Raw genomic sequence first — 27,608 nt, forward strand, 5'->3', positions numbered from 1 at the left:
CAGGGGCAGATCAATGCCATGGCAGGGAGATAGGCACGGATTCCCCTTTGCAAACCCAGCACATCGGCTTCTCTGATCAGTCAGGCTTCATGTGGCGTTTTTGCCGCCACAGCAATATAAAGTGGTAGCGTGTCGTTCCTTCACGGAAAGAGTGTAGAGTAGTCTTCTGGCTTGGATTTGAAATGCTGCACTGGACGGTGCACCTGAAGGGAGGAACTGAGAGAACCCATCACGCTGCTGTGGCAGTGGAGCACAAGGTGTACTCCTTCGGAGGCCACTGTAACATCAACATCCGCGACCAGATCGACGTGCACATCTTCAACACGGTGGCTTTGAGATGGGTGACGTTGCCCCCGGTGACGGCCGAAAGAGGAGACCTCCCGTCCATGCGCGAGGGCCACACGGCCATGCTGATAGACAATATCATCTACATCTGGGGGGGGCTCAATCTCACCGGCGAGTACTGCACGTTTCTATACGGATTTGAAGTCAGCACCCACAAGTGGTTCAAGCCTAGGGTCTCGGGGTGTATTCCAGAACCGATGGAGAGCCACTCGAGTTGCGCCTCGGGGAAGGTCATGTACATCTTCGGAGGATTCAACATGCTGACCGGTTGCACTAATGACATCCACAAATTGGACACCGCCACGATGGTCTGGTCTTTAGTTAATACCACGGGCACTCCAGCGCCTGTTTCGTCGGGTCACTCTTCCACCATCATCGGCGCACACATGCTTGTGTTCGGAGGCCAAGGGGACCAGATCGACGACCACTACAACGCCGTCAAGGTGTTTGACACGGAGACCAACTGCTGGTTGAGCACGCCTTCTTCACCGCTGCTTCCAAAAGAGCGCGAGAGTCATTCAGCCTTTGCCTACAACGGGGAGCTGTACATATTCGGCGGAGACGACATGTCGCAGACGTTCAATGACCTATGGAAGTACAATCCAGAGACCTTCTCCTGGAAGAAGCTCGAGCCCAAGGGGATTGGCCCACAGACATGGATGTCCTGGATGTGCTGTTGCATGGTCGGAGATCGTATCATCCTCTTTAGGGATTACGGGTACACGCCTAATGACCTGTACATCTTAGATATAAGTCCTAGTCTGAAGACGTTATGCAAGCTAGCAGTTATGCAGTACGGCCTGGAACAATCTGAACTCCCGCACGACATCAAGTGGGAACTGGCAGGCATGACTACCTACCAACAGCAAACGGCTGTGACGTAAAGATGGAATTTGAACACTCGTTTGTTGTTTTTTTGTTGTCTCGGAATGTTTGAAAAATTTGTACTCCAATGGGCTTTTTTTCTCCACAATAGTGATGATTCTGTAGTGCTGCTTGTGATAATTCCACCCACCAGGCAGAGACATTTTTCTATGTCCTCCATCTGCAAATCTTACAACAGCATTGGTGTATAACTAAGATTTGCCAGTTTTTGAGCGGTGGTAAACGACCCCATAGAGTGGCTGTGCGTGTGTCTGTAGCCTTTTTCCTCAGCGTTTTGCCATAGCAAAACGTTTGTGTGTGTAGCATAGCCTGTACATCCTAGACTCAAATCCTAGTCTGAAGACGTTATGCAAGCACGACCACCGCTCACTTCACATTGGGTGTGATTTTTTCAGTAAATTGTACTTGTAAGAGTAGTTTTAACGCAACATCCTTTTCACCTTTGCTCAAGTATAATTGTGAAGAAAAAACCTTTTGGGCCAAGTAAGGTGTAAAATTTGTACTCCATTCTGTTTGTTCATGTGGTTTCCTGTAGGGCAATACACTATTGTTCTGTTTATGGAGTAACATTTAGCCAATGTGGAAGCAGCATCCTCTGTGACGTCACCTCAATGCAGCTTTCTCATTGGCTAAAAGTGTTTTTGCTGCTTCCTCATTGGCTGAAAGATACTATAAAGAATTGCACCTTTCTAGTTTTATGTATGCCATTGCTCTGCAAGAGGCAGACTGTGTATGACAGGGTCTGTCTCTGTCAGTCTGTCTGGTGCTAATCTCGCAAACTGCTCGACTCATTTTACATACTAGAAGCTGGGCCGCCCTTCGGGCGGCCCAGCGTCTAGTCGGCGACCTGGCCAACTCGGGAACGATGTAAATAGGGAATGAATCCCCCGCCCTTTAATGCAAACCCCATTATACCTGTTGTCATAGAACCCGTTTTGACCATCTGTTTGCCTGTGTCCATTTATGCCCATATATGGAGATATCTGTATCTGTCTGTCTGTCGGCGTCCATTTTATGTCCATATATGGAGATCACTGCAGATATAGTTCTGGGTCCATTTTATGCCCATATGCCCATATATGGAGATATCTGTCTATTTGTGTCCATTTTATGCCCATATATGGAGATCTCTGTATCTGTCCGTCTGTGTCCCTTTATGCCCGTATATGGAGATATCTGTTTATCTGCGTCCATTTTATGCCCATATATGAGATCTCTGTCGCTTTTTGTTTGTTTCTTCTTTAAGCAGAATACACAGCCTGCTTAAATCTGCATCATTCAAGTCATCCTCCCAGTCCCACGCTTTGTCGCTTGTCTTATGTTTGTTTTTGTCTCTTTTATTTTCTTTTTTGGAGCGGACCCCATGAATGCCCCATCCTTTAATGCAAACCCCAAAATACCTGTTGTCATAGGACCCGTTTTGACCATCTGTTAGCCTTTGTCCCCACCCTTTAATGCAAACCCCAATATACCTGTTGTCATAGGACCCGTTTTGACCATCTGTTTGCCTTTGTCCCCTTATGCCCATATATGGAGATCTCTGCACACACAGTACCGGTTGCGGAAAACTCTGATGTCAGACATCAGCTCCGCATTCGGGGATTCATTTTATGCCTATATCTGGAGAAAGCGTGTGCCGGTGGGAAGAACGGTGATCTCTGCACACACAGTACCGGTTGCGGAAAACTCTGATGTCAGACATCAGCTCCGCATTCGGGGATTCATTTTATGCCTATATCTGGAGAAAGCGTGTGCCGGTGGGAATAACGGTTCTCGAGATTCACATACATACATACACATTCACAGAGATTTTTTGTTGACTCATGTGGCGTACGTGATGTCACAGCCTTTTATGAAGTGATGTCACAATGAGTCAGCGCTTGCGCCGATTTCCTCCGGAACAGCCTGATGTCAACAATCAGCTCCGCATAAGGAGATTCCGAACGTTTTGCGCCGGTTTCGGAAAACCGCGAGTCAGGTTGGGTCGAGGCCCTGCACTGCACTCCGCGCGGCGGCGGGGAACGCGCGTGCCGAATCTGAAGCCGGTGGGACGAACGGTTCTCGAGATACGTGGATTACAAACAAACAAACAGACAGACAGACAGAGATTTGTCGCATTTATAGATAGATGAAGTCAATGGGCCTGATGCCAGATGATAATTTGTTTAGGACAGGAATTAGCATTGAATCAACACTACTGTATATTAGGGCATTAACGAAAATTACGTTTTCATTACACAAGTCGACTTCCACCAGAGAAAGTCAAAAGTCTAAGTTGAAAATAAAAAAAATATTATATTGTGAAAATAGCCGATCTACATGCTCACAACGCCTCGCGTTGCGAGGCGTTGTGAGCATGTAGATCAGCTATTTTCACAATTTCTCCATCTATATATTTAACAATTTGGCCAATGTTTAATTTGTCATTTCATCCTTAAATTGTCACTTTAGAAATGTGAAGATACCCTCTATACATTTAAAATGTATGTTGTTTTTTTTACTGTTGAGAGAGAAAACAATGTTTCACATTAAGTTAATCATCTGGGGACCCCCCCAAAATAATTGGGGGGTTGTGTGATGTGATGACGTCATCAAACGATAAAGTCGACTTCAACTGGGGGGTCGTGTGATGTGATGACGTCATCAAACGATAAAGTCGACTTCAACTCAACTTTTTACTGAGTCGAGTTGACTTGCAAAAATCACACCCAATGTGAAGTGAGCGGTGGTCGTGCTTGCATAACGTCTTCAAACTAGGATTTGAGTCTAGGATGTACAGGCTATGCTACACACACACGTTTTGCTATGGCAAAACGCTGAGGAAAAAGGCTACAGACATACGACATATGACATCACTAGACAAACATGATGCTACGTACACACATTTTGCTATGGCAAAACGCTGAGGAAAAAGGCTACAGACACACGCACAGCCACGTATAGGAGCGGTCTACAGCCGCTCAAAAATGAGTGCCAGATGATAATTTCTTTAGGACAGGAATTAGCATTGACACTACTGTATATAACATGACTGTCAATGACGAACAAGGCAGGTGCTTCTGGCGGGCCTTGCCCTCGTTGGTAAGCAGCCATTTTGTGAACTGTGGAAGGTTTCTGTTTTCCAGTGTTTTGTGCCCAGACAAGGGCCATCGTCTCCTCAGCCATGAATTCTGCCACGCCATCTGCAGCAACAGTGTTTGGCATCCGATTCGTTGTCACGTTTGACATGTGGGGTCTTCTGCAGCAGGGTCACCGAAGGTGACTGTTTAGCAAGCGGTTTCACTTTTCATGTACAGCTCTATGGCTGAAAGTTTATCAGTAAAAGAAAGGTGGACCATGAAATTCGGCTTATCAAAGAGGAATGGATTGAAAACGATGCATTCATCCTAATATACCAAGAGGCATTGTAGCCCTGATGAAGAGGCAGTGACCATATTTGAACTGAAGCCAAACAGAGATAAAAGAGCAGACAGATAAGATCATCCACCCCACTGATTTCACAGCAGAGCTGAAATACTGGATGATGATGATGATAAAAACATGCACAGTGCATTTAGCTTTGACAGTGGATGACTCCACTGACTGACACCACTGATCATTTTTGGTTCAAGGTGGTCTGTAAATCTTGTGTACATGCAAGAATAGTTGCGACCGTCAGGTCGCAGTTACTATCAAAACCTCCACAAACTGTGAGTCCGTCAGTGAGTCCGTCAGTCAGTCCGTCCGTCAGTCTGTCTGTCACACGTCACATGTCACACTTTTGCCCTGCTCATATCTCCACAACCGTTGCCCCGATCCATGCCAGATTTTGCACACACACTCCTTGCCTGCCAAACTACAACCTCCAAGGACCCCCGTCCCTGGGGGACCCCCAGATGTAAAAAATGACCAAATGTGCAAAAATGACCAAATGACCACCCCAACGGGGCTGCTCACGGGGAATTCACGGGGAATTCCCGGGGACCACCGACTCCTGGTGCTCCAGAACAGATGCAAAAGTGGTGGCGCCCCCAGTGGAGGACCCCCTGCCACTGCAGCGCACATAAAATGCTGTAACTCGGGCTAGGAGCGACCGGGAGAGCCGGGGCCGGTACCTATTCGTCCGCCTCGGCGGCGCGGAGACCCCACCCCTCATTTCTCACATGCCCCTCTTCTAGCTCCACCATGTGGCGGATTCTTGCAAAACACATTTTTGGACACTGCTCCTACAATTTTTGCCCTAAAATCACTCAAATCGGTACACAGTATGTCTACACTCATGTCATCAACATGGATCTGTCCCATATAGCGCCACCTTCAGGACGATTTATTCAAACACTTTTTTGGACACTGCTACAATTTTCGCCCTAAAATCACGCAAATCGCTACACAGTATGTCTACACTCATCTCATCAACATGGATCTGTCCCATATAGCGCCACCTTCAGGCCCATTTTTTCAAACACATTTTTGGACACTGCTCCTACAGATTTTGCCCTAAAATCACCCAAATCGGTACGCACTATGTCTACACTCAGCGCCACCATCAGGCCGATTTTTTTCAACCACATTTTTGGACACTGCTCCTACACATTTTGCCCTAAAATCACGCTGCGACCTGACGGTCGCTTATCTCCCGATTAGGGAGTCTTACTGGTATAGACTCCCTAATCGGGAGATAAGCGACCGTCACGTCGCATACACAAACTTTAGAAGGCAGTCGTTGCCAATCAGGAGGGAATATGGGAAATGGGACAGATCCATGTTGATGACATTACTTTAGAGATACTGTGTACCGCTTTGCGTGATTTTAGGGCAAAATCTGTTGGAGCAGTGTCTCCAAAAATGTGTTTGAAAAAATCGCCCTGATGGTGGCGCTGAATGGGACAGATCCATGTTGATGACATCACTGTAGAGATACTGTGTACCGCTTGCGTGATTTTTAGGGCAAAATCTGTAGGAGCAGTGTCCAAAAATGTGTTTGCAAGAATAGGCCTCATGGTGGCGCTAGAAGAGGGCCATGTGAGAAATGAGGGGTGTGAGGTTGTGGTTTGGCAGCCAAGGAGCGTGTGTGCAAAGTTTGGCATGGATAGGGCCAACGGTGGCGGAGATATGAGTAGGGCAAAAGTGTGACGTGACGTGACGTGACTGACAGACTTTTTTTTTTTTTTTTTTTTTTTTAGTAACTGCGACCTGACGGTCGCAACAAGGCACAAGTTGGCAGAGTGACAGAGAGCCAACTTGCCCACCCACATACATACAGACAGCACCGAACAGCACCGATCGCAGTACTTGGTTGGCCATATATGGCCTCGATTGCACGAGGCACAAGTTGGCACCTCAACAGATTGCAGTGTAGTTTAGGTTTGGCTTCTTGAGACATTGCACTAGCATAGCAGAAAATGTTTTAAAAAAGGGCTCATAAAAAAGGCAGTAGGCTAATGAGGGAATCAAATAAAAATCAATCAATGTACACAGCCTAACAACAGCAGCAGCATACACAACAGTCATCGTCACTGTCGGGCAGAAACCTTGTATCTCCAAGTTTCAAATTTGTATGTTTTTTCGCAAAGTAAAGCCCTGCTTCATCAGGCAAGGCTGTCACACAAAAGTAGTTAAAACAGCAGATCTACAAGCACACAACGCCTCGCACCGTGAGGCGTTGTGTGCTTGTAGATCGGCTGTTTTCACTAGTTTAGTTCATTTTTTTTAAATGATATAAAAAACGAATGGTTTTGGACATACACGGTTTTCACCCGACAACGACGATATGCTACTTTAGTTAGTTGTAGTTCTTTGCATTGTAGTGTGACAGATGTTTGGGACACATGCTCGAGGTATGGCAGCTTTTCAGTATACACAAAGAAAGCAATTTATCACTGACAGCTGTGATGTGGGCTGTAAGCATGGAGACAGCTTGATTGAAGCCTTTCCAACTGTGCGCTCGCATTTAATGAGTTTTGATCACATATTCCAGGAATAAGAAAGCGTAACGCATTACATGAATGATCAGTGCTGTGCACTGGCTTCCAGCGAGTTGAAGAATAGATTTTAAAATTCTGGTGATCATAATTAAATCACTCAGTGGTTTACACATTAGATCTCTGATAGATCTCTGACTCTGAGTTAAAGCATATTTCGTTTCTAATATTTTGTTTACTATGAAAACCGGCACATCCTGTCCGTCACTCAGTCCGTCCGTCCGTCCGTCCGTAACGCCTCAATGTCTATAGCTGTTCTGGCATCACATTGTTGACTGTCAAGACTGCTGACTAACATCACCTGGAAATTAATGCTGGAAATCCCAGATATGGGAATGACCATATTTTAAGCCTATATTTGGCAATACCCATGGACGCTCCATGTATGGCAAATAAAGACCTTTTCGGGCCGGGTAGGGCCTAAAATGTATGATAACTAGTATAGCCGGGTAGGGCCTCGGGCCTGCCCAGTTAGGGCCCAGTTAGGGCCGGGCCTTAATTTTCAGGCCCGTTGAGAACTCTACTTCCATTTGAGGCATGTCACACTGCATCTAACTCACACACAGCCCAGCTAATGGCACATCTCAGTACCCAATAATTTATGGTCTCTCCTTTTAACACCTTCTAAGCCTGGCCGCACTCCCTCGGACTTCCTACTGGGTCCCCTCAGCCAATCGTCTATTCCCGTCTATTTGCCGTAATTTATGAAATGAATCATAATTTTTTGAAAAATACAGTCGCAGGTCGTGCTCTGTCTCTTTAAGAGACGTTGTGCAATCGGATCACGTGATCCGATTGATGACGTCATCGGCTGGCTCTGCCACTGGCTCCACGAGCGGCCATTACGTTCCCCTTCACTGTGTGTGCTGCAGCCTGGTTTAGCCCATCCCCTCGTGTTTTTCGACCAGACGACAGGCGAAATGGAGGCTTCGGAATGAGTGGAATACATGGAATTAGATCGATGTGCGTGCGACGAGGACGTAATGTACTTTCGAACGCTGTTTTTTCTCGTGGATTACCCCATCTCGCTCCATGCAAATGAACGGCAGAAATACAGCCAGCAGCAGCTTCTAAGTAAGTGGCCGCCCAAACACGTAGTGTGTGCACGTCCTGATGGCTTGCACTGAACGACCCGCGCGCGTTGTTTATCATTTGGTGTGTTTGTTTTTTAAAATATGTTTATAAATAAAACGCTGATTGCACGGCAGTACCGGGGTTCAGGGGGTTCTGCCGCGGCTTCCCCATGAGTTAGGAAGGTTACCTTTTTATCCCCAAAGATCCCACATTATTGCTCCAAGTTCTCTTTCTACTGCCACACGCCATATCCCAACATTAAACTGGTAGCAGATTTATTAAAAGCCTTTTTAAGTATCAGGAGTAATTTGAGGGAAGAGTCAGGGACGTGCTGGCCATTGGGAAAAGCGGGACAACTCCCGAACGGCCGGTTCATTCCCGGCCGGTCCAGGCCGGCCATTAGGAAAAAAAAAAACTCTTTTCACAAAAGTAAAAAATTTAACTGTTTGCACAAAAGTAGTGAAAACAGCAGATCTCCGTGCTTGTAGATCGTCTGTTTTCACTAGTTTAAATCATTTTTAAGATGGTTTTGGACGTACAAGGTTTCCACCCGACAATGACGAAATATAACTCATGTAATTGGCCCACTGGCTTGTCACTTGTCATGATCTGAAATGTCAGCAATCTTTGAGTATAGCAGCAGCGCTATAGAGAGAGATCTCTCTCTATAGCGCGCAATGGGAGCCTCTACAACTCTTTTTCCCGGGCTGAATCAGGGGCCCAGCACGTCCCTGGGAAGAGTCATACTTTCAGCACTCTGTTCTCTCCAGGGCTCCAGACTAACCTTTTAGTTGGTTGCACTGGTGTACCTAACTTTTTGATTTGACCACTCATAAACCCTATATGACAAGGGTCTTCAACAGGGGGTCCGGGACCCCTAGGGGGTCCTCAGAGTTAGTACAGGGGGTCCTCCAAATCTTTGTACGATATATTAACCACTTGAACCTTAACGTCCATATTCTGAGAACTTTAGCCAAAAATAGCCGATCTACAAGCTCACAACGCCTTGTAGATCGGCTATTTTCGGGCAAAGAGGTTTGGTGTAGAGGGGGAAAAGAGCAGTACAAGTACAGAGTGAAAGGTCAAGTTTACTTTTCTGTTTTCTGTTCTCGCTCAACATTACTTATCTTTGCTGAGAATAGCTGATTGACAAGCTCCGTGAGCTCACTGAGCTTGTAGATCTAGAGTGTTTTCCCCAGAATATGGATGCTGGGGTAAGGGTTTAACTGGATAAATGCACTAGCATGGGTGGTAAAAAACACGAAAAGGCATGGAGATACAAGACAGCAGCGACATAATTTTGGTAGCCTACTAACACACACAATGTTTTATTTAATGTTTGTACTCCTCTCAACAATATTTCAGGCTGGGTAAATATGGAGGCTGGGCCTCCATATACAGTATATAGGATAGTACCCAAAAGTAATAATTTGTATTACCTCTCGTGGAAATTGCTCCATCAGATGGGGTTTTGTGGCATCTTTATCACGTGTTGGCAAAGGCATAAAGCAATCTATCACTCTAGAATAAGGGCTCTTATTGCATCATTTGACATTGATGTCAGAGAGGAGGAGAGAGGGATGGAATTGGAACAAACTTGGCAGGCGTCCCTGTCCTCCGTAGATTGAAGTTTGCCCCGTCCTGATGGAACTGCTGGCTCTGGGTTGGACAGACTCCAGACGTTCCAGGGAGCCATGATTACCTGATGAATAGAGATGTGACGTTCGCGAACGGATTGTATCTTTTGAACGGCTCTTTGAAGTGAACGATGGGATCCGGTTCGCGCAGTAGGGAGCCATTCATTTGTGGGGGAGGGGGGTTCAACCAGGGGCATAGTTCTGCCGATTTAAAATGACTCCAATACGGAAGTAAAACTTCCTATGATTGGCTGCTAGTTGCGCTGTTTCCCCCCCCGGCCCAAAGAAAGTCTCAGCAAGAACAGTCAGCCCACACCACGGTCCATGCGCCATGACACTTTGGGTGGCCAAACGTGCAACGGAAGCTGGATGAATAACATTGGCGTCTATGAGCTTCAGCTGGGACAGCTCATGAACAAAAGAATATTCTGAACGATTGAGACCTTTGTTGTATAATCGCTCCAGGAATATAAAAGAAGACATATCACAGGTATTTTTACAATCACTTGCTTTTCGATGTGCACGGTACATAATGTTATTGAGGCAGCTAAACAGCGGCGGCGGCCGTTTCTGTCTCGGAGCTATCGCGAGATTTGGATTCCAGACAGGGAATGGTGGAGAGTCTCGCGATACTATCTAGTTCAGAAACGTAAATTGTGCTCTTTAGATGCCTCTATAATGTTATACAGTGTACTCACCGAAAAGCAACACAGCACAAAACAGTGTGTCACATGTCTTCTTTTATATTCCTGAGCTGAGTGTTTTATGAAGGTCTCTATCGTTCAGAATTATTTTTTGTTCATGAGCTGTCCCAGCTGAAGCTCATAGACGCAATGTTATTCATCGAGCTTCCATGCAAGTTTGGCCACCCAAAGTGTCATGGCGGATGGCCATGGAGCCTAAAATGACGTCGGTGTCCATTCCTTCTTTGATCTTCCTTGCCCCGGCCGATCACAAAAAGTGACCACGTGACCAGTGGCAGCCAATAGCATCTCTGATGCCTTTACAATTCTATGATGGCGACACCCATTCCAAGGGGTAGAGGGCAGTAGTCTATGGGTTCAACACAAAAGCTCCTCCGTGCTACTCCTGAGCACTGACTGAGTACAGTGATTGAGTATGAGAGAGAGAGAACAAGGGGAGGAGCGAGTTGTTTGCCTGCTTGGTTTTTTGAGGTGTTAAGTCAAGGCAGCTTAATTTACACACACGTTTTATGATAAGGGTAAATGCAAAATTGTGATCTCAACTGTCAGCAGAGGAATGTGGTGCCACTTTGTGGATGAATTTTTTCAACTAATTCTTCTTAAAAATATATAAATATACACAGAGGTAAATGAGCCAAATGAGCCAGTCTTTTGAACGGCCCTTTTAAGTGAGCCAGATCCATGGCTCTGGCTCACTTCAAAGAGCCATAAATCCCACCTCTACTGATGAACATCTTAGCTCAGTCAAACAAAAGTCATACACCTGCTCCTTAGTGTTGATTTTGACGGCAACATTTTAGTCAGTCTTTTGAATAAAATTTCACTTAGTCGTATTTGAGTCAACTGAAATGTCTTTAGTCGTCTAAATATCATAATATTTTAGTCGACTAAATGTACAGTTGATTTAGTCAACGAAATGTATTTTGGTGGGCATTGATGGCGTCGTAATGGTAGACTTTACATGCGGTTTCTTGCTGAGAATAGCCGATCTACAGTACAGTACAAGTGCACAATGCGATGCAACGCGTTGTTCGCTGCTATTTTTCAGAGCGCAACCAAACATATAATGACTTGTCTTTTAGTTCTACTGGATCTCTTCTCCACTAGTCCCTCCCTAACATTTTAGTCTAGTTTTTATTGGTTGACGAAATTGTCAAAATATTTTGTCTACAGTTTTCGTCATTGAAAAAAGGTGGTTGACAAACATTTTTCGTCACAGTTTTAGTCGACAAAATTCAAGGTAGGCAGGCAACCAGGCTGTCTGTCCGAATAATTAAAAAAAACTACAAAGGTTTAAAAAATCTCCACCATGAGGCACAGGGACGTGCTGGGCCCCTGATTCAGCCCGGGAAAAAGAGTCGGAGAGGCCCTCATTGCACGCTATAGAGAGAGATCTCTCTCTATAGCCAATTCAGATCATGACAAGTGACAAGCCAGTGGGCCAATTACTTGAGTTATATTTCGTTGTTGTCGGGGTGGAAACCTTGTATGTCCAAAATCATTTGTTTTGTATTTATCATTTTAAAAATTATTTAAACTAGTGTAAACAGACGATCTACAAGCACACAACGCCTCGCACCGCGAGGCGTTGTGTGCTTGTAGATCGGCTGTTTTCACTACTTTTGTGCGACGGCATTGTATGATGAAGCAGGGCTTTGCTTTGCGAAAAAAATGACAAATTTGGAACTTGGAGATACGACGTTTCTGCCAGACAGTGACGATTTACTTTGTTGGCCGCCCAGCCCCCAAAATGGAACGAAGGCCGACATTTTAGGTTTAATTTTTTTCCTAATGGCCGGCCTGGACCGGCCGGGAATGAACCGGCCGTTTGGGAGTTGTCCCGCTTTTCCCAATGGCCAGCACGTCCCTGATGAGGCATATGGTTCAATTTGCAATAACAGCCCCCCCCTCTCTCTGTTTCTCTCGCGGTTCTGCTCTGACACATTGTAAATTGTTGAACATGGTGCTTTAATGTTGTCTGTTGGATATATGGTTTACATGAATCTCCCAGCAGGACAGTGGCGCTTGAATACATTATGTAAGATGATCATAGGCACATGCTTCATGGACACGAATGTATGTTGGTCTTAATCAAGTAAGGACTCTCTCTCTCTCTCTCTGTGAAATCTCGCTACTACTACGTGTCATCATTTCGACAACGGAGCGCCGGGAGGCTTAGCGACTCACCCCACGGAGGTTAGGGTAAGGGTTTGGGTGTCGAAAAGATGACACGTAGTAACAGCAAAACGCTCCCCTCTCTCTCTAGCTCTCTATCGCTCTATAATACATCAGTCTTGGCAGTAGGCAATCACTGTATAGAAGAGACAGATGTAGTGATCTTTATGAACTTCTCCTATAACAAAACCACCTCACTACAACAATGTTGGTGAAACTAAAAGATTCACTCAATAATATTTAGGGCAAGTATGACATGCTGGCATTTGAGTGTGGAGCCAGCTTGTAGGGAGGAGTGACTTTGCTAGTACTGTAGATCCTAAAAGCCTGGTGGACAGCTGGTGCCCGATTGGCTAGTTCTGTTAAGACCTTTGCAGACAGGCGCGATTTTACGCACGGAAAAAACGGACGATTTTTTTTTTTTTTTAAAGAAAACAATGATTCTCTATGACCTCATGCACACCTGCTCCGAATTTGCTGTGTGGCAAGCTATGTAGATCGGCTATTTTTGGCAAAGAGCTTTGATGTAGAGGGGAAAAAGAGCAGACTAAGTACAGAGTAAAAGGTCAAGTTTATTAAGTATTGACGGTTCAAGTGGTTAAATATCTGAAAACACAAATTGACACAAATCCAAAATACACTGACGATCGTGCTGTCAAACGATGAAACTATATGGAATCTATGAACCGGTTGTGGGGGTCCCTGCTTCATCTCTCTCTCAACCAAGGGGTCCTTGGCCTTGACTCCAGTCGAATATAGAGGGTTCTGTGTGGTTAATTGTGTATACTGAAAGTCAACCTGCCAACAGACCCACTCAAGCAATGGGCTACAAATCACAGGATACTGCAGCACATTGCACCATGCCTTGTCTGTTTGATGCACATTTTTTATTGCCTTTATCTCTATGTACACTCTTCTTTGATTCCTGCTCCCCAAACAACCCAATAAAGGGCCAGAGGTATTAAATCTTTAAGAAAATCCAGCTATCGAGCGCAGCGCCATTCTTTACCGCGTACAGTTCAGTGAAAGTTTGCGAGTCTTTAAGCTCTACACTGTGAAATGCAAACCTATTTATACTGTCTTGGTTGCATGCTCAACTTTGCACAAATAAGCGTCTCACAGACACAGCAGCACACACTGACATGTTTCTGACCTAAACATAACCTGCTCCTGGTGCTATTTTTAGTATTTCATAGCTCAGTGGTTCCCAACCATCTCTGGATCATGCAGGGCCCTCCTGAAAATCTAAAAAGTGCATGCATTTTAACTCATACTCTGCGATCCCCGTCGAAACCGGGGATTTCCCGCTGTACCTCTCTGCGATGCCCGTCGTTCCGGGAAATTTAATTAGCTTTAATCATTATGAAACGATTAAAAGTATGATCGCTGTATATATCCGTTTCGGAGACTTTAGGCCCGCCCCCTAACTGTATCCGGTCGTATTTCCCGTTTGGACCGGATCTAGCTTTCCGTATTCGGTCTGAGCCTGGGCCATAGTCCCGCCTCCATTCGTTTACATTGTAACAGAAGAATAAGCTACTCGGCGATGGAAAGCTCGTTTTTCAATCCGATTTTTGCGTTTGGAAACTTTGATCCAGTCTCTACACGCCTGGATTATGATCCCCGCACATATCGTGCGTTTTTCACAGCTTGCTTTTTTCAATGTTTTTTCATGTAAACACTGGCGGATAAGCAGGGATACAGCGTGGCAACGGATATGTCTATTTCAATGGGGGTTTTTTTATTCGAAAGCTGTCACCGAGTCTACACATCTACTAGATGAGTCGCGCACAGATTGTGCACGATGCGTGCGCGTGCCCACGTTAAAAGGTAAGGACAATTTGGCAGCTGCTTACTACAGCTATGTTTAAAATGGCAGCAAAATTGTTAAGAGCATGTTTATTTTTATGTTCAATCAATTGATTGTGTTCTGGCTTTACATTTTTATTGTTGCGCCCGTCAAAACCTCCACCGGTCCACGTCACACTTTTGCCCTACTCATATCTCCGCCATCGTTGCCCCTATCCATGCCAAACATTGCACACACACTCCTTGCCTGCCAAACCACCCATTATTTCTCACATGGCCCTCTTCTAGCGCCACCATCAGGCTGATTTTAGCAAAACACATTTTTGGACACTGCGCCTGCAGATTGTGGCCTAAAATCACACAAAGTGGTAGACAGTATGTCTAGAGCATGTCATCAACATGGATCTGTCCCATTTAGCGTCACCATCAGGCCGATTTTGTCAAACACATTTTTGGACACTGCTCCTACAGATTTTGCCCTAAAATCACGCAAAGCGGTACACAGTATCTCTAAAGTCATGTCATAAACATGATCTGTCCCATTTCCCATGTTCCCTCCTGATTGGCTACAACTGGTGTATGCGACGTGACTTATTTCCCGATTTGGGAGTCTTACTGGTATTAATTTGTTATATTATCAAAAATCTTAACACAGGTTGAGAATCCTGCTCGAAACATCCTGCTGTGCATCACTGATATATCCTGAATCCGCTCACAATTTGCACACAAAAATAACCAAACCCAAAACGATTTTGGCCGCTGAGAACATGTTTGGTTTTGGCTTCACAAAAAAAAAAAGCACTTCTATTGAAGTGTTCTGCCAGCTTTATTTTCGCAAAGCTCTGTCACAGAACTCATGCTGTTTCCTCTGCCGAGGGTGAGGAGCTGTACTGTATGCCATCTTTCCAATTCAGGTGCTGTATTGATTGAGTGCACAGTTGGAGTGTGCAGGGGCGTCACAAGGCGGGGGGGAAAGTGGGACTGAGTTACTGGGGCCCAAGGTGGAGGGGCCTATTTCATGCTTTAACTGTTGAAAAATAGCAGATCTACAAGCTCACAGCGCGGCACCGAGTGCCGCGCTGCGAGCTTGTAGATCTGCTATTTTTGAAAAGTCGTGGAAATGTGTGCAAATCTTTGAATATATGTATTTTTTTAAGCGAACATTTGTAACTAAAATTTTGCTTCTGGGGGGTCCCTGGAACTAAATATTTTGAGATGGGGGTCCGTGGCCAAATACATATAAAATCAAATCTGTGGGGCCCTCCTCCGTTGTCTACAGGTGCTTTCTTTGCCAACAGATGATCATCATGGCTTAAAATCTGAGCTGGGTAGTGCGAGTCGGGAGGGAGGGGGGGTTATAATGGAGGGTCGGGGGGGGGGGGGGGGGGTCCTTCACGTGAAAAGGTTTGAGCACCACTGATATAGAAACATAGGCATTTCAAATTTGAAATATTCTTGCACAAATTTTCACGATTTTTCAAAAATAGCACATCTACAAGCTCGAGCTTGTAGATCTGCTATTTTTCAATAGTTAAAGCACAAAATAATGCGTTCCCAGTTCATTGGGGGGCCCCGCAGTGAATCCCCTGTACCCAGGGCCCAGAATTTTGGTGACACCCCTGGGAGTGTGATCCTCCGTGGCGCGTTGTCTTGTGTTCTTGCAGACAGGCGGTAAGATTGCAACGGGGCCTCGCTTTGTGAGGGTGTCACGCTTTAACAATAGGATAGCAGAGATGTTTGATTGGACGTGCCAATTTGTGAAAGCTGCACTCCAAACTCTTGGAACGTAAAAATCATTCACAGATGGAAAAAACTAAGGTAGACAGAGAGACATGAAAGCAGCTGGAGGGGTGTGCACGTGTGTGTGTGTGTGTGTGTGTGTGTGTGTGTGTGTGTGTGTGTGTGTGTGTGTGTGTGCGTGTGTGTGTGCGTGTGCGCGTGGAGTCGAGAACGGCTTCCTTTTTTGTTGTTGAAACTGTCTGTGGAAACAGAAATTGGGTCGAAACATAGATTTAAAAAATAAAATTGGGTTGGTGATTGGCTTGCAAAAAAAAAAGCATTTAGAAGTTCTCAGATGATTGGTAGGCACAGTATTCTAATCGTCTGGAAAACCCAAGACAATTCTTCTGGCTGACTGATTTGGTGCTGTATGAGCACTGAGCAGTGTGTCCAAAAGAGAGATTTTTAATAGAGGCACGCTGGATGTTGGATTTAATCAGGAGTGACAGAAGTGAAATGATAGAAATCTACTACCAGGTGCTGTAGCACATAGCACTGATCAACAGTGACTTATCTGCATGAAAACATTCTAGTTTCTAGTAGCAACCTTTAGGAATTAACTGGTCTGTTAAGTTTTTCTGCACAAACCAATGACTATAAATAGATTTACCCAATTCAAATTTGAAGAAATATGTGAATATTTTGTTCTTCGCACAATGTATCAATGCAATATGCATGCCACCCTCTATGATAATGCTACATTGTGACTATTAATGAAAGTAAAAATTCAAAAGCGATGAATATTTCTCCAAATTGAAGCAGCTTGATAAACAGGCTGGGTCCCCAGTGTTTCTCAAGCTTTTTGGGCTTCAGTACCCAATTGTCCTGATTACTGAATCCAAGTGCCCCCTTTAATCGACAACAACATTTTGATTAGAAAATCAAATCAAATAATAATCAAAGTCCAGTTTTTATGCTAATATGTTGAAAATAAAAGTAGGTAGCCTGGTGTCTATTCAGTAACAGTTGTGCTAGTCAAAATTAGTACGTTCACATACGTCAATGTTTTATGATTAAATATTACAGTAAAAGAAATGTTTCCATTTTCTCTCAAGTACCCCCTCTAGTACTTTTGCGTACCTACTACCCCTATTAGAGAAGCACTTCCATGTGGAGAGCAGGAGGGTCTCTTCAGTGCTAGGATGAGTTGGTCATTTGTTACACTGATGGCACATGGCTGGTTCCTCATTGATTTCTACATTGACATGCACAGTAGGTGAGCAGTGGAACTCGTGCTGTGAGCTTGTAGATCGGCTGTTTTCGGTGTATGACACCCAACGAGCAATTGATTTTAAATTGCCATTAAGCTAAGAGACGGACAGAGATAAGCGCCTGTCATTTTCCTGCTGCAGAAGCCACAAAGGACAAACTCAAAGTCAGATGGCTCCTGGCGAGCCCTGCTACCCACACACACGCACACGCACACGCACACACACACACACACACACACACACATACGTACATACTAGGGGTGTAACGATACATTTTAATAGCAATTCGATACATGGTTGACGATACGATACATGGACAATATTGGTTCATTCATGGCGATACGATACGATTCGATTCAATGATTTAAATCGATATAGTAACTATTTAGCAAAGAAATTAAATCTGTGTGAAAGGTGTGGATAGTGCAGGTTTTTAAGGGAAACATGTATTATTATGGATATAAATAAGTAAACACAGTGATTATCTGCCAAATGAGTGCATCTCTCCACTCCGACATGTCTCCTTTCCGACATGTCTCCATTCCGACACTAACCCTATCTCTAACCCTAACCCTAAACCTAACCCCTATGGGAGTGTCACCACTCCGACAATAAGAAGTCAATTTCGGAGTGGCGACATGGTCAGAATGGAGAGAGCCTCCCCTGCCAAATACATGGACATTGTATATTGACAAACCTGCACCTTGACATGAACCCAGAGATTACACACATTCAAAAACACACAAATAAAAATGCTAAATACAATGCTCAAGTAGGTATCGATACAATCGATTCTTTGCACTGCCGATTCGATACGATACAAAATAAAACAATATGATTCGATTTTAGCTGTTTTCATTTCGATATACGGTACTTTGATTTTTTAAGTTAAAAACGATATTTCAATACAGTTACTATATCGTTACACCCCTAGTACATACATAGACACGCACGCACACACAACTCTCCGAGGCACTCAAAAAATGTCACTTTCTTGCCGTTAAACGCTGAGCTGGGCTGCTTTATTGAATTACTACATAATTAGTCACGGGACGAGCCTGGTTCCCTGACAGGACCGTGCCAATCAATTGATTTACCCACATTAGATTAAACCATGGGGGTTGTCATGACATTAATGTGAAAAATGGGGCGTCGGATCCAGAGGATGGGAAATCTATTCCAACCAAACAAACTCGGTGTCAGATGAAGAACTCTCTGGCATGTTAAAGTGGTAAAGTGGAAGAATTTGAATCGACAATGGAAATGTGTGACAGTCATTAGAACAGGGTTCTTCAACGTTTTCCGGGCCAAGGACCCCTTAGTTGAGAGAGAGTTTAAGCAGCTAGGGACCCCCACAACCTTTTCATAGATTCCATATCGTCGTTGTCGAGTGGAAACCTTGTATGTCCAGAGTGGTCTGTGTGTCCCTCTCCTGGTCAGGAGAGGTATGGCAGATTGGCAGGCGACAGACATACACTGGCAGGCGACAGACATACACGGCCAGCCAGTAACATCGTGAAAGCGAATCACAGGAGTGGTGAGACCACCACTCAAAAATGATTTAAACTAGTGAAAACAGCCGATCTACAAGCACACAACGCCTCGTGTGCTTGTAGATCTGCTGTCTTCACTACCTTTGTGCGACGGCCTTGTGTGATGAAGCAGGGCTTTACTTTGCGAAAAAACGTACAAATGTGAAACTTGGAGATACAAGGTTTCTGCCGGCAGTGACGATATGGTTTCATTGTTTGACAGCACAATCATCGGTGTATTTTGGATTCATGTCAATTTGTGTTTTCAGATACGTATTTATTTAACCACTTGAATGGTCAATACATAACTTGAAAATTCACTCTGTACGTAGTCTGCTCTTTTTCTCCTCGTATTTGCCGAAAATAGCCAATCTACAAGCTGCGAGGCGTTGTGAGCTTGTAGATCTGCTTTAGATCTAAAGATCTGCTTTAGATTTTTGGCTAAAGGTTAATATAAAACAAGGAGAAAAAAGTTTCTATCGCACGAAGATTTGGAGGACCCCCTGTAGTAACTCTGAGGACCCCCTAGGGGTCCCGGACCCCCTGTTGAAGACCCTTGCATTAGACAATCTGGGCTCTTTCTTTCTTTCTTAGAGAGAGCCATGATTTTGGTACTTTTTTCAGTTTTTCATTCATCTTAGAAATCAACATTACTCCACTAGACCATCCGACATAGTTAAAATGTGCAAGGTTGATGACTTCTGTGTATTTTTTGTTTCGCATTGTAAATTGCAAGTTTCTCTGGCAAACGGGCAAGTCCAAAGGACTGGACTCCTGATTAGGGATGGGACGATATGAAAATGTCATATCACGATTATTGAGACAAAAGATATTATTATCGTGATAATCAAAATCCATTATCCTGGGGCGGAACATTTGCCAAAAAATAGCCGATCTACAAGCTCACAACGCGTTGCGTTGGGACGCGTTGTGAGCTTGTAGATCGGCTATTTTTTGGCAAAGACTGATAGAGAGTGAAAAAAGACTGTATCAAGTATGTATATTATAAGTACCTTTTACCAATTATAGAGGGTTTAAGTGGTACCGGATATGCAGCTCGGCAGATAAAAGGTGAATTGAAGATTATGTGATATTTTACGTAATCCATGCACATAAAAAAGCTATTTTGCACATACTTTCTTAGTAACACTAGCATTGTTGTTGTTTTTGCCTCTCTTCCCTTAGGAGAAGTGTTTAAAAACTATTTTGCATTTTGGTAAAGCCAAGGAGACAGATGGGTATGGAGAGAAGTGCTTTGGTGAGACAACAAGTGGGCGGTAAAAATGTCAAATGCAGTATTTGTGATGAGCTGTTGGATAATTAACTCCACATAAATAAAGTTTGTTTAACAGAAATGAACAGTTTTTGGAAGAATTAAAAACAAGAAACTTCGCCTTGTGTGAATCACCCACGCCAACCCAAGACCTTAAACATCACATACGCTATGTGATATAGTAGTCCTAAATCATTACAATTGCCTGAAACCGTAGCCTTAGATTAACATTAAAATGTATCATAGCTTCAGCTACCTCCTCCAATGTGACCCTCTCTTTCTCTTCTCATGAACATCTCATTTCACTGTGAACATTGGGTGGTTTGCTGGGATAATCAGGCTTAATAGACAGCAGTCATGATGAAACCTCACACTAGGGATGGGACGATACGCGATATCGTTTATCGTGATCAGGGGCGCTGGAACTCCCAAATCCCAAGGGGAGCTGAGCCTGGAGGAGTTCATGCGTGCGGCTGCACGCCGAAAAATTCATGTTTTTTAATCCGGTTTTGGGTTATTTTTATTACGGTTTCGGGTGCTTATTCCCAGCACAACGGTGTAACAAAGAGCTATATAGTTACTAGTTATTTTAGCACACAGTGCAACACACAGCACGCATGCACACACTACAAAATCGGGTATTATTTTTGTAACAGTTTTCTACTGTTTTTTATTCCCCATATACAACAGTGTTAGTTTGCAACAATGAGCCTATAGACAGTTTCTAGTTCTCAAATAAATAGACTTTGGTGTGCCATCAAAGCGGGATTTAAATTTGACTTCCCTTCTGACCGGAAGTGGCAAGGTGACCATGTGATTAGGTCACCATGTGATAATCAAATACCTTTTTTCAACATATTTTATTCCCCAAAGTCAAATACATTATTGTTTTAATATAGCTCTGTGTGTGTGTATATATAGGCTTATAAAAAAAAAAAAAAAAAAAAGTTTTTTTTTCTTTCTCCACACCACCAGGGGAGCTGCAGCTCCCTCAGCACCCCACTTCCAGCGCCCCTGATCGTGATAAAAAAAAAACCCTCGCAATAATCACATCGTGGAGATTTAATTTATCGCGATATCGTCCTCCGTCATGAACTGGGATCAATTCACCTTTTATTTGCCGAGCTGCATATCCGGTACCACTTAAACCCTCTATAATTGGTAAAAGGTACTTATAATACATGTACTTGATACAGTCTTTTTTTCACTCTCTATCAACATTTGCCAACAAATAGCAGATCTACAAGCTCACAATGCGTCACGTTGGGACGCGTTGGGAGCTTGTATTTTGAGGCTTTTCCAAATCCACCATTTCTTCACCGGGTGAAACAACACAGCTTTCACCATTGGAATTGCATTACAGAACATTTTATGGGTTTATTTCATCATAGCGCAACATGCTGTATGGTGAAGTAATTGCAACAACCACCGAATTGTAACAACCACCGAAAAATTAAAGACAGGGTGAAATCAAAAACATGTTTTTCACACTTTTAGAGCATATCTGTAGGGATAATATGGCCATACCTAACACTAGATGCCAAAAAAATAGAAAATAAACAATGTTTGTGTATATTTATATCTAAGGTCCCTAAATAGGTCATTCTTAATTACTTCCTGTGAACAGAAATTCAAAAAGTGATGACATCGATAGGTCCGCTTGCATATAAATGAACCTTTGATTATATTCACCTGTTTGTTTCCCATTGCTGGCTCCGATTTTAAATCCCATCGCCTGAAGGGCTGGTCCCCTCGTATTGGTTCAGAAACACACAGGCTTCCTTTTCAAACTGAAACTTCAAAATACCCAAAAATAGTCATTTAATTGGGTCTTTAAAACGGGGCTGCAGAATATTCAAAACTTTCTGCGATTCCTCCAATAGTCATATTCTTTGAGACACACATCATAGTTTTTGTCCGGCCAATCATGTGACGTTGATCCCCTTACCCTATTCGCTCATACTAGAACATAATGTATGTGTAGGCAGAAGAATACATTTAACTCCGATAACACAGACTTGGAGCCCTATTTTCTTCCATTAGCCCCTTATCCCTAAACTCTTTTGCCATGTTTTACTATTTTGAGAAACATATATATGTATAAATATTTCAAATAACACGAAAAAACGAAATTACTTGCGTTGCATCCATGAGGCAACTCTATCCAGTGAAAAGATGACTACAAAGGTAATCAGAAAAATCAACCAACAAACCTGTTTCTTAAAACGGTTCTATTGTGAAAATAGCCGATCTACATGCTCACGCGCGAGGCGTTGTTACTAGGGCCCAAGGTGGAGGGGCCTTAATTATTTTATAATTTACAAGCTTTGAATATGTATTTTTTAAGGGAACATTTGTAACTCAAATTTTGCTTCTGAGGGGTCCCTGGAACTAAATATTTTGAGATGGGGGTCTGTGGCCAAATTAAATACATACCATTTTGGGGGTCCTTCACATGAAAAGGTTTGAGCACCACTGACATAGAAACATAGGTTTTTCAAAAAAAACCTTAAAAGGATTTTAAATATTCAAAGACTTTTCACGATTTTTCATGTAGCAGATATATCTGCTATTTTTCAATAGTTAAAGCACAAAATAATGTGTTCCAAGTCTAAATGGGTTAAACTCCCAAACCATGGGGGGCCCGCAGTGAATCCTTGTACTCAGGGCCCAGACTTTGGTGCGACACCCCTGACAGGTTGTGTGTGTGCATGGTCACTCAGAGATAAATTACAGAGGTGTTGGTAGCTCCTGGACATTGGCACATAAGACTAGTACCTAGAACTGGTACCTAAAAGTAACAAGTACGGTACAAGGAGGAACAGGAAACGGTAGAGGTGAAGAAGAACTCTGACAAGACGAACCATCTGTTCAGACGAGGGGTTGTAATTACAATCCCATCCAGGAAAACACACACTCACTCACAGTCTCACACATGCATGATTTAATCTGCTTGGCCAGTCTGGTATGTGTACTGGCCTGGGGAAGGCTTTTAGTTTCATGTTCAGGGGTGTCGCACCAAATTCTGGGCCCTGGGTACTTTAACTATTGAAAAACTGCAGATATACCGAGTGTTGCGCTGCGAGCTTGTAGATCTGAGGTGCTCAAACTTTTTCATGTGAAGGACCCCCATAATGATATGTATTTGGCCACCGACCACTATCTCAAAATATTTAGTTCCAGGGACCCCCCAGAAGCAAAATTTGCCACACTCGGTGCCACACTTTGAGCTTGTATATATATATGCTATTTTTCACTGGCTAAAGAATACAATAATTAAGGTCCCTCCACCTTGGGCCTAGTAACTCCCCCCCCCCCCCCTTCTCCTGTGACGCCCCTGTTTGTTTATAGACTTAATGACCCCGATGGGGACACTGACCGTCCCAGAGAGAAGAAGAAGATTCATAAACCCAGCGCTCCTTTTTCTCCTCTCTCCACCTCTGAACGCCCCAGAGGAGGGAGAGGATTCATAAACCCAGCGCTCCCTTTCTCCTCTCTCCTCAACGCTGACGTCCCACAGGAAAGAGGAGGAGATATATAAACCAAGCGCTCATTTTCACCTCTCTCCAACTCTGACCTTCCCAGAGGAAAGGAGGAGGTATAGACGCACAGTTCTCTGCCCTCTCCATCCTCCTATATACACAAGAGCCTTTCTTGGCTGCTCCAACCATGCTTTTTAGCTAAAGGGGGTGTAAATGATATGGTTTTGTTCAAATACAGTTGCGCAAGAAATTATTCAACCCTCCTCTGACAAATTTGTTCATTAGTTTAGCCACTGTTCCTTTGACTTAGAACTTTTGAACTATGCTCAAAACTGTACTTTTTGGAACATTCAGTGTCTTTGGAATTGTTTTATATCCTTTTCCTTTTTTGTACAAAGCAATAATATCTTCTCTGAACTTTTCTGACCATTCCTTTATTTAGCCATGTTTCTAGTTGCTCTAATCACAGTCAACAAGTCAACAAACTTCTAGTCAGTCCAGATTGCACATCTGATGCAACTATTTAAGCTCTTGATTAGTCCATTGCAGTTGATTACAGATGTTTTCAGGTGTAATTAAGAGTGAATAATTGAAAGTGAATGTGGCGTGGCATTAAGCGTTGAACTTTTGTTATGCTATTTACATTGTTCTTGTATGATTTATTTATTTCATTCAGTTTTCAGTTTGTGAATTTAGCCAATAAACCAACCAGATTTGCAAAGGGGGGTTGAATAATTTTGAGCACAACCGTAAGCGTTAATAGCTCTATATATATCCAATAGCAATCACTGTTACAGAGTGTTTGTTCTGTAACACGGGTCTCCCAGTCTCTGAGTAAAAAAAAAAAAATGTTCATGTCAGGGTACCAAATCAGGAGAGAGAACCCTACGAAGCAGGGAAGACTTCTCTCTCCATTATATTCTGTCACTTCGTCATATACAAGTGTGTCCCACAAAAGTAGTGAAAGGCCATCTAAATCTCACAAGATCTTCTATTTTCACTGGGGGGGGGGGGGGGGGGGGACTGAATTACCAGCGCCCAAGGTGGAGGGGCCTTAATTACTTTATTCTTTAACCATTTGAAAAATAGCAGATATACAAGCTAGATCTGCTATTTTTGAAAAGTCGTAACAATTTGTATAAATCTTTGAATATATGTATTTTTTTAAGCGAACATTTCAAACTCAAATTTTGTTCCTCTGGGGTCCCTGGAACTAAATATTTTGAGATGGGGGTCCTTCGACAAATACATGTCATTTTGTGGGTCCTTGACATGAAAAGGTTTGAGCACCACTGACATAGAAACATTGGTTTAAAAAAAAAAGAAAAAAAAAAACATTAGAAGGATTTGAAATATTCGAAGACTTTTCACAATTTTCACAAGATCGCAGTGAGCTTGTATATCTGCTATTGTTCAATAGTTAAAGCACAAAATGATGCGTTCCCAGTCTAAATGGGTTAAGCCCTCTCCCCCTATGCTGAAGAACATTCATGGGGGGCCCACAGTGAATCCTCGTACCCAGGGCCCAGAATTTGGTGCGACACCCCTGTTTCCACCCGACAGCAGTGATATACAGTACAGAGGTACACAGGCCTGATCAGGCTGGGCTTAGGAGAACACCTTCCCATCATGTACTGCATGATGCACCTGCTCATGCATACAGCTCAGGAATTCACATCTAACCGATACCCTGAAGCACGCCACATTGACTGCTGGCTAGGTGCTCACAAATCCCCATATAAGTATGCACAGTTGCACACGCACTCACGCACGTTTACATCACCACGAGTCAGTCTGTAAAACAGCTCCGACAAATGACTGTGTCGCAGTGGTAAAGTGCCCACCACCACTGAGGTTGTGGTGGGGGGACTGCCCATAAGTCATACATCTCATTAGTCCTACATCTCATTAGTCCTAATTTGGTTAGGGTTAGGTTTTAGGGTTTGGGTTTAGGTTTATGCATAGTTTTACTGAGGTTAGGGTTTGGGTTTGGGTTTAGGTTTATGCATAGTTTTACTGAGGTTAGGGTTAGGTTTAGGTTTAGGCATAGTATTTTTCACCAGGTTAACTTTCACCAGATTCGGACTAATGGGATGTACGAACAATGAAATGTCGGACCAATGCCGTGGCACCCTTTGTCGGGTGTCTATGCTGAACACAGTTGGCCCGGGTTCGGGGGTGGGGAAACCGTGCGAGGGAGGGTGATATTTGTAACTGCACGTGTTTCTATGTGCTGCGGCAGAAGCACCTGTCAGTAGGGAAGGTTGGGCGCAGGGACGTGCTGGGCCCCTGATTCAGCCCGGGAAAAAGAGTTGGAGAGGCCCTCATTGCGCGCTATAGAGAGAGATCTCTCTCTATAGCGCTGCTGCTACTTTGCCATTTCAGATCATGACAAGTGACAAGCCAGTGGGCCAATTACATGAGTTATATTTCGTCATTGTCGGGAAGAAACCTTGTATGTCCAAAACCGTTAGTTTTGTATTTATCATTTTAAAAATGATTTAAACTGCATATTTTCAAGCACTTGTAGATCGTCTGTTTTCACTACTTTTGTGCGACGGCCTTGTATGATGAAGCAGGGCTTTGCTTTGCGAAAAAAATTACAAATTTGAAACTTGGAGATATGAGGTTTCTGCCCGACAGTGACGATTTACTTCGTTGGCCGCCCAGCCCCCAAAATGGAACGAAGGCCGATATTTTATTTGTATTTTTTTCCTAATGGCCGGCCTGGACCGGCCGGGAGTTGTCCCGCTTTTCCCAATGGCCAGCACGTCCCTGGTGCTCACAAATCCCCACATAAGTATGCACACGCACGCACGCACATTTACATCACCACGAGTCAGTCTGTAAAACAGCTCCAACAAATGACTGTGTGTCGCAGTGGTAAAGTCCGTGCCCACCAGCACTGAGGTTGTGGATTCCACTCCACCATGGTGCATCCGGCTTTGTCGGGGGACTGCCCACAAGTCCTACATGTCATTAGTCCTACATCTCATTAGTCCTAATTTGGGTTAGGTTTAAGGGTTACGTTTAGGTTTAGGCATAGTTTTACTGAGGTTAGAGTTTGGGTTTAGGTTTAGGCATGGTTTTACTCGCTGTGTGTGAAAAGCACTGCGAGAAGATCCGTGCGCGATTCCAGCGGTCGCCGACAGCTTCCCGAATCCCGAGCGTTTCTAGATAGGCCTATAGCAGCTTTGATATTTGGCTCTGTCACAGCACATGTCTGTGTCAAATGGAGACGCACGGAGCGGAGTGGAGAGAGAAAGAAAGGGAGAGAGAATTTAACATGAGAGCTGGAGAGCCTGGAGTGGAGAGGGCATTATTACGCAGTGGACCGTCCAGCGTATAGATCACTAGTAATATCGCTGTTTCATGACTTTCATCATAATAATATAGATGCCGTTTCATAGCAATATAAAACCAACGCATCTCACAATACTGTATGTTGATAAAACCACAGCAGCATGGCTGGTGTTATTATGGAAACATTGCAGGTGTGGTGTGTGTGTGTGTGTGTGTGTGTGTGTGTGTGTGTGTGTGTGTGTGTGTGTGTGTGTGTGTGTGTGTGTGTGTGTGTGTGTGTGTGTGTGTGTGTGTGTGTGTGTGTGTGTGTGTGTGTGTGTGTGTGTGTGTGTGTGTGTGTGTGTGTGTGTGTGTGTGTGTGTGTGTGTGTGTGTTCGAGCCCTTAGTTGAGCTATACTGCACAAGCGGGAACTCTGGCTAACACAGCTCCATGCAACAC

General features: G+C 43.9%; 1 protein-coding gene across 1 annotated transcript; it reads left to right on the forward strand.

Annotated features, from left to right (window-relative positions):
• Window positions 1–182: 182 nt before the first annotated feature.
• Window positions 183–26,159, forward strand: LOC308280330 (kelch domain-containing protein 3-like; the record flags this gene model as incomplete). Its single annotated transcript, XM_080720592.1, has 3 exons — window positions 183–1,063; window positions 16,254–16,260; window positions 26,109–26,159. 3 exons carry the CDS (start codon window positions 183–185, stop codon window positions 26,157–26,159), a joined length of 939 nt encoding a protein of 312 aa, XP_080576718.1.
• Between the last annotated feature and the right edge of the window lie 1,449 nt (window positions 26,160–27,608).

Source organism: Nannobrachium achirus (assembly GCF_963921795.1).
Source record: "Nannobrachium achirus genome assembly, chromosome: 24".
Classification (NCBI taxonomy): domain Eukaryota; kingdom Metazoa; phylum Chordata; class Actinopteri; order Myctophiformes; family Myctophidae; genus Nannobrachium; species Nannobrachium achirus.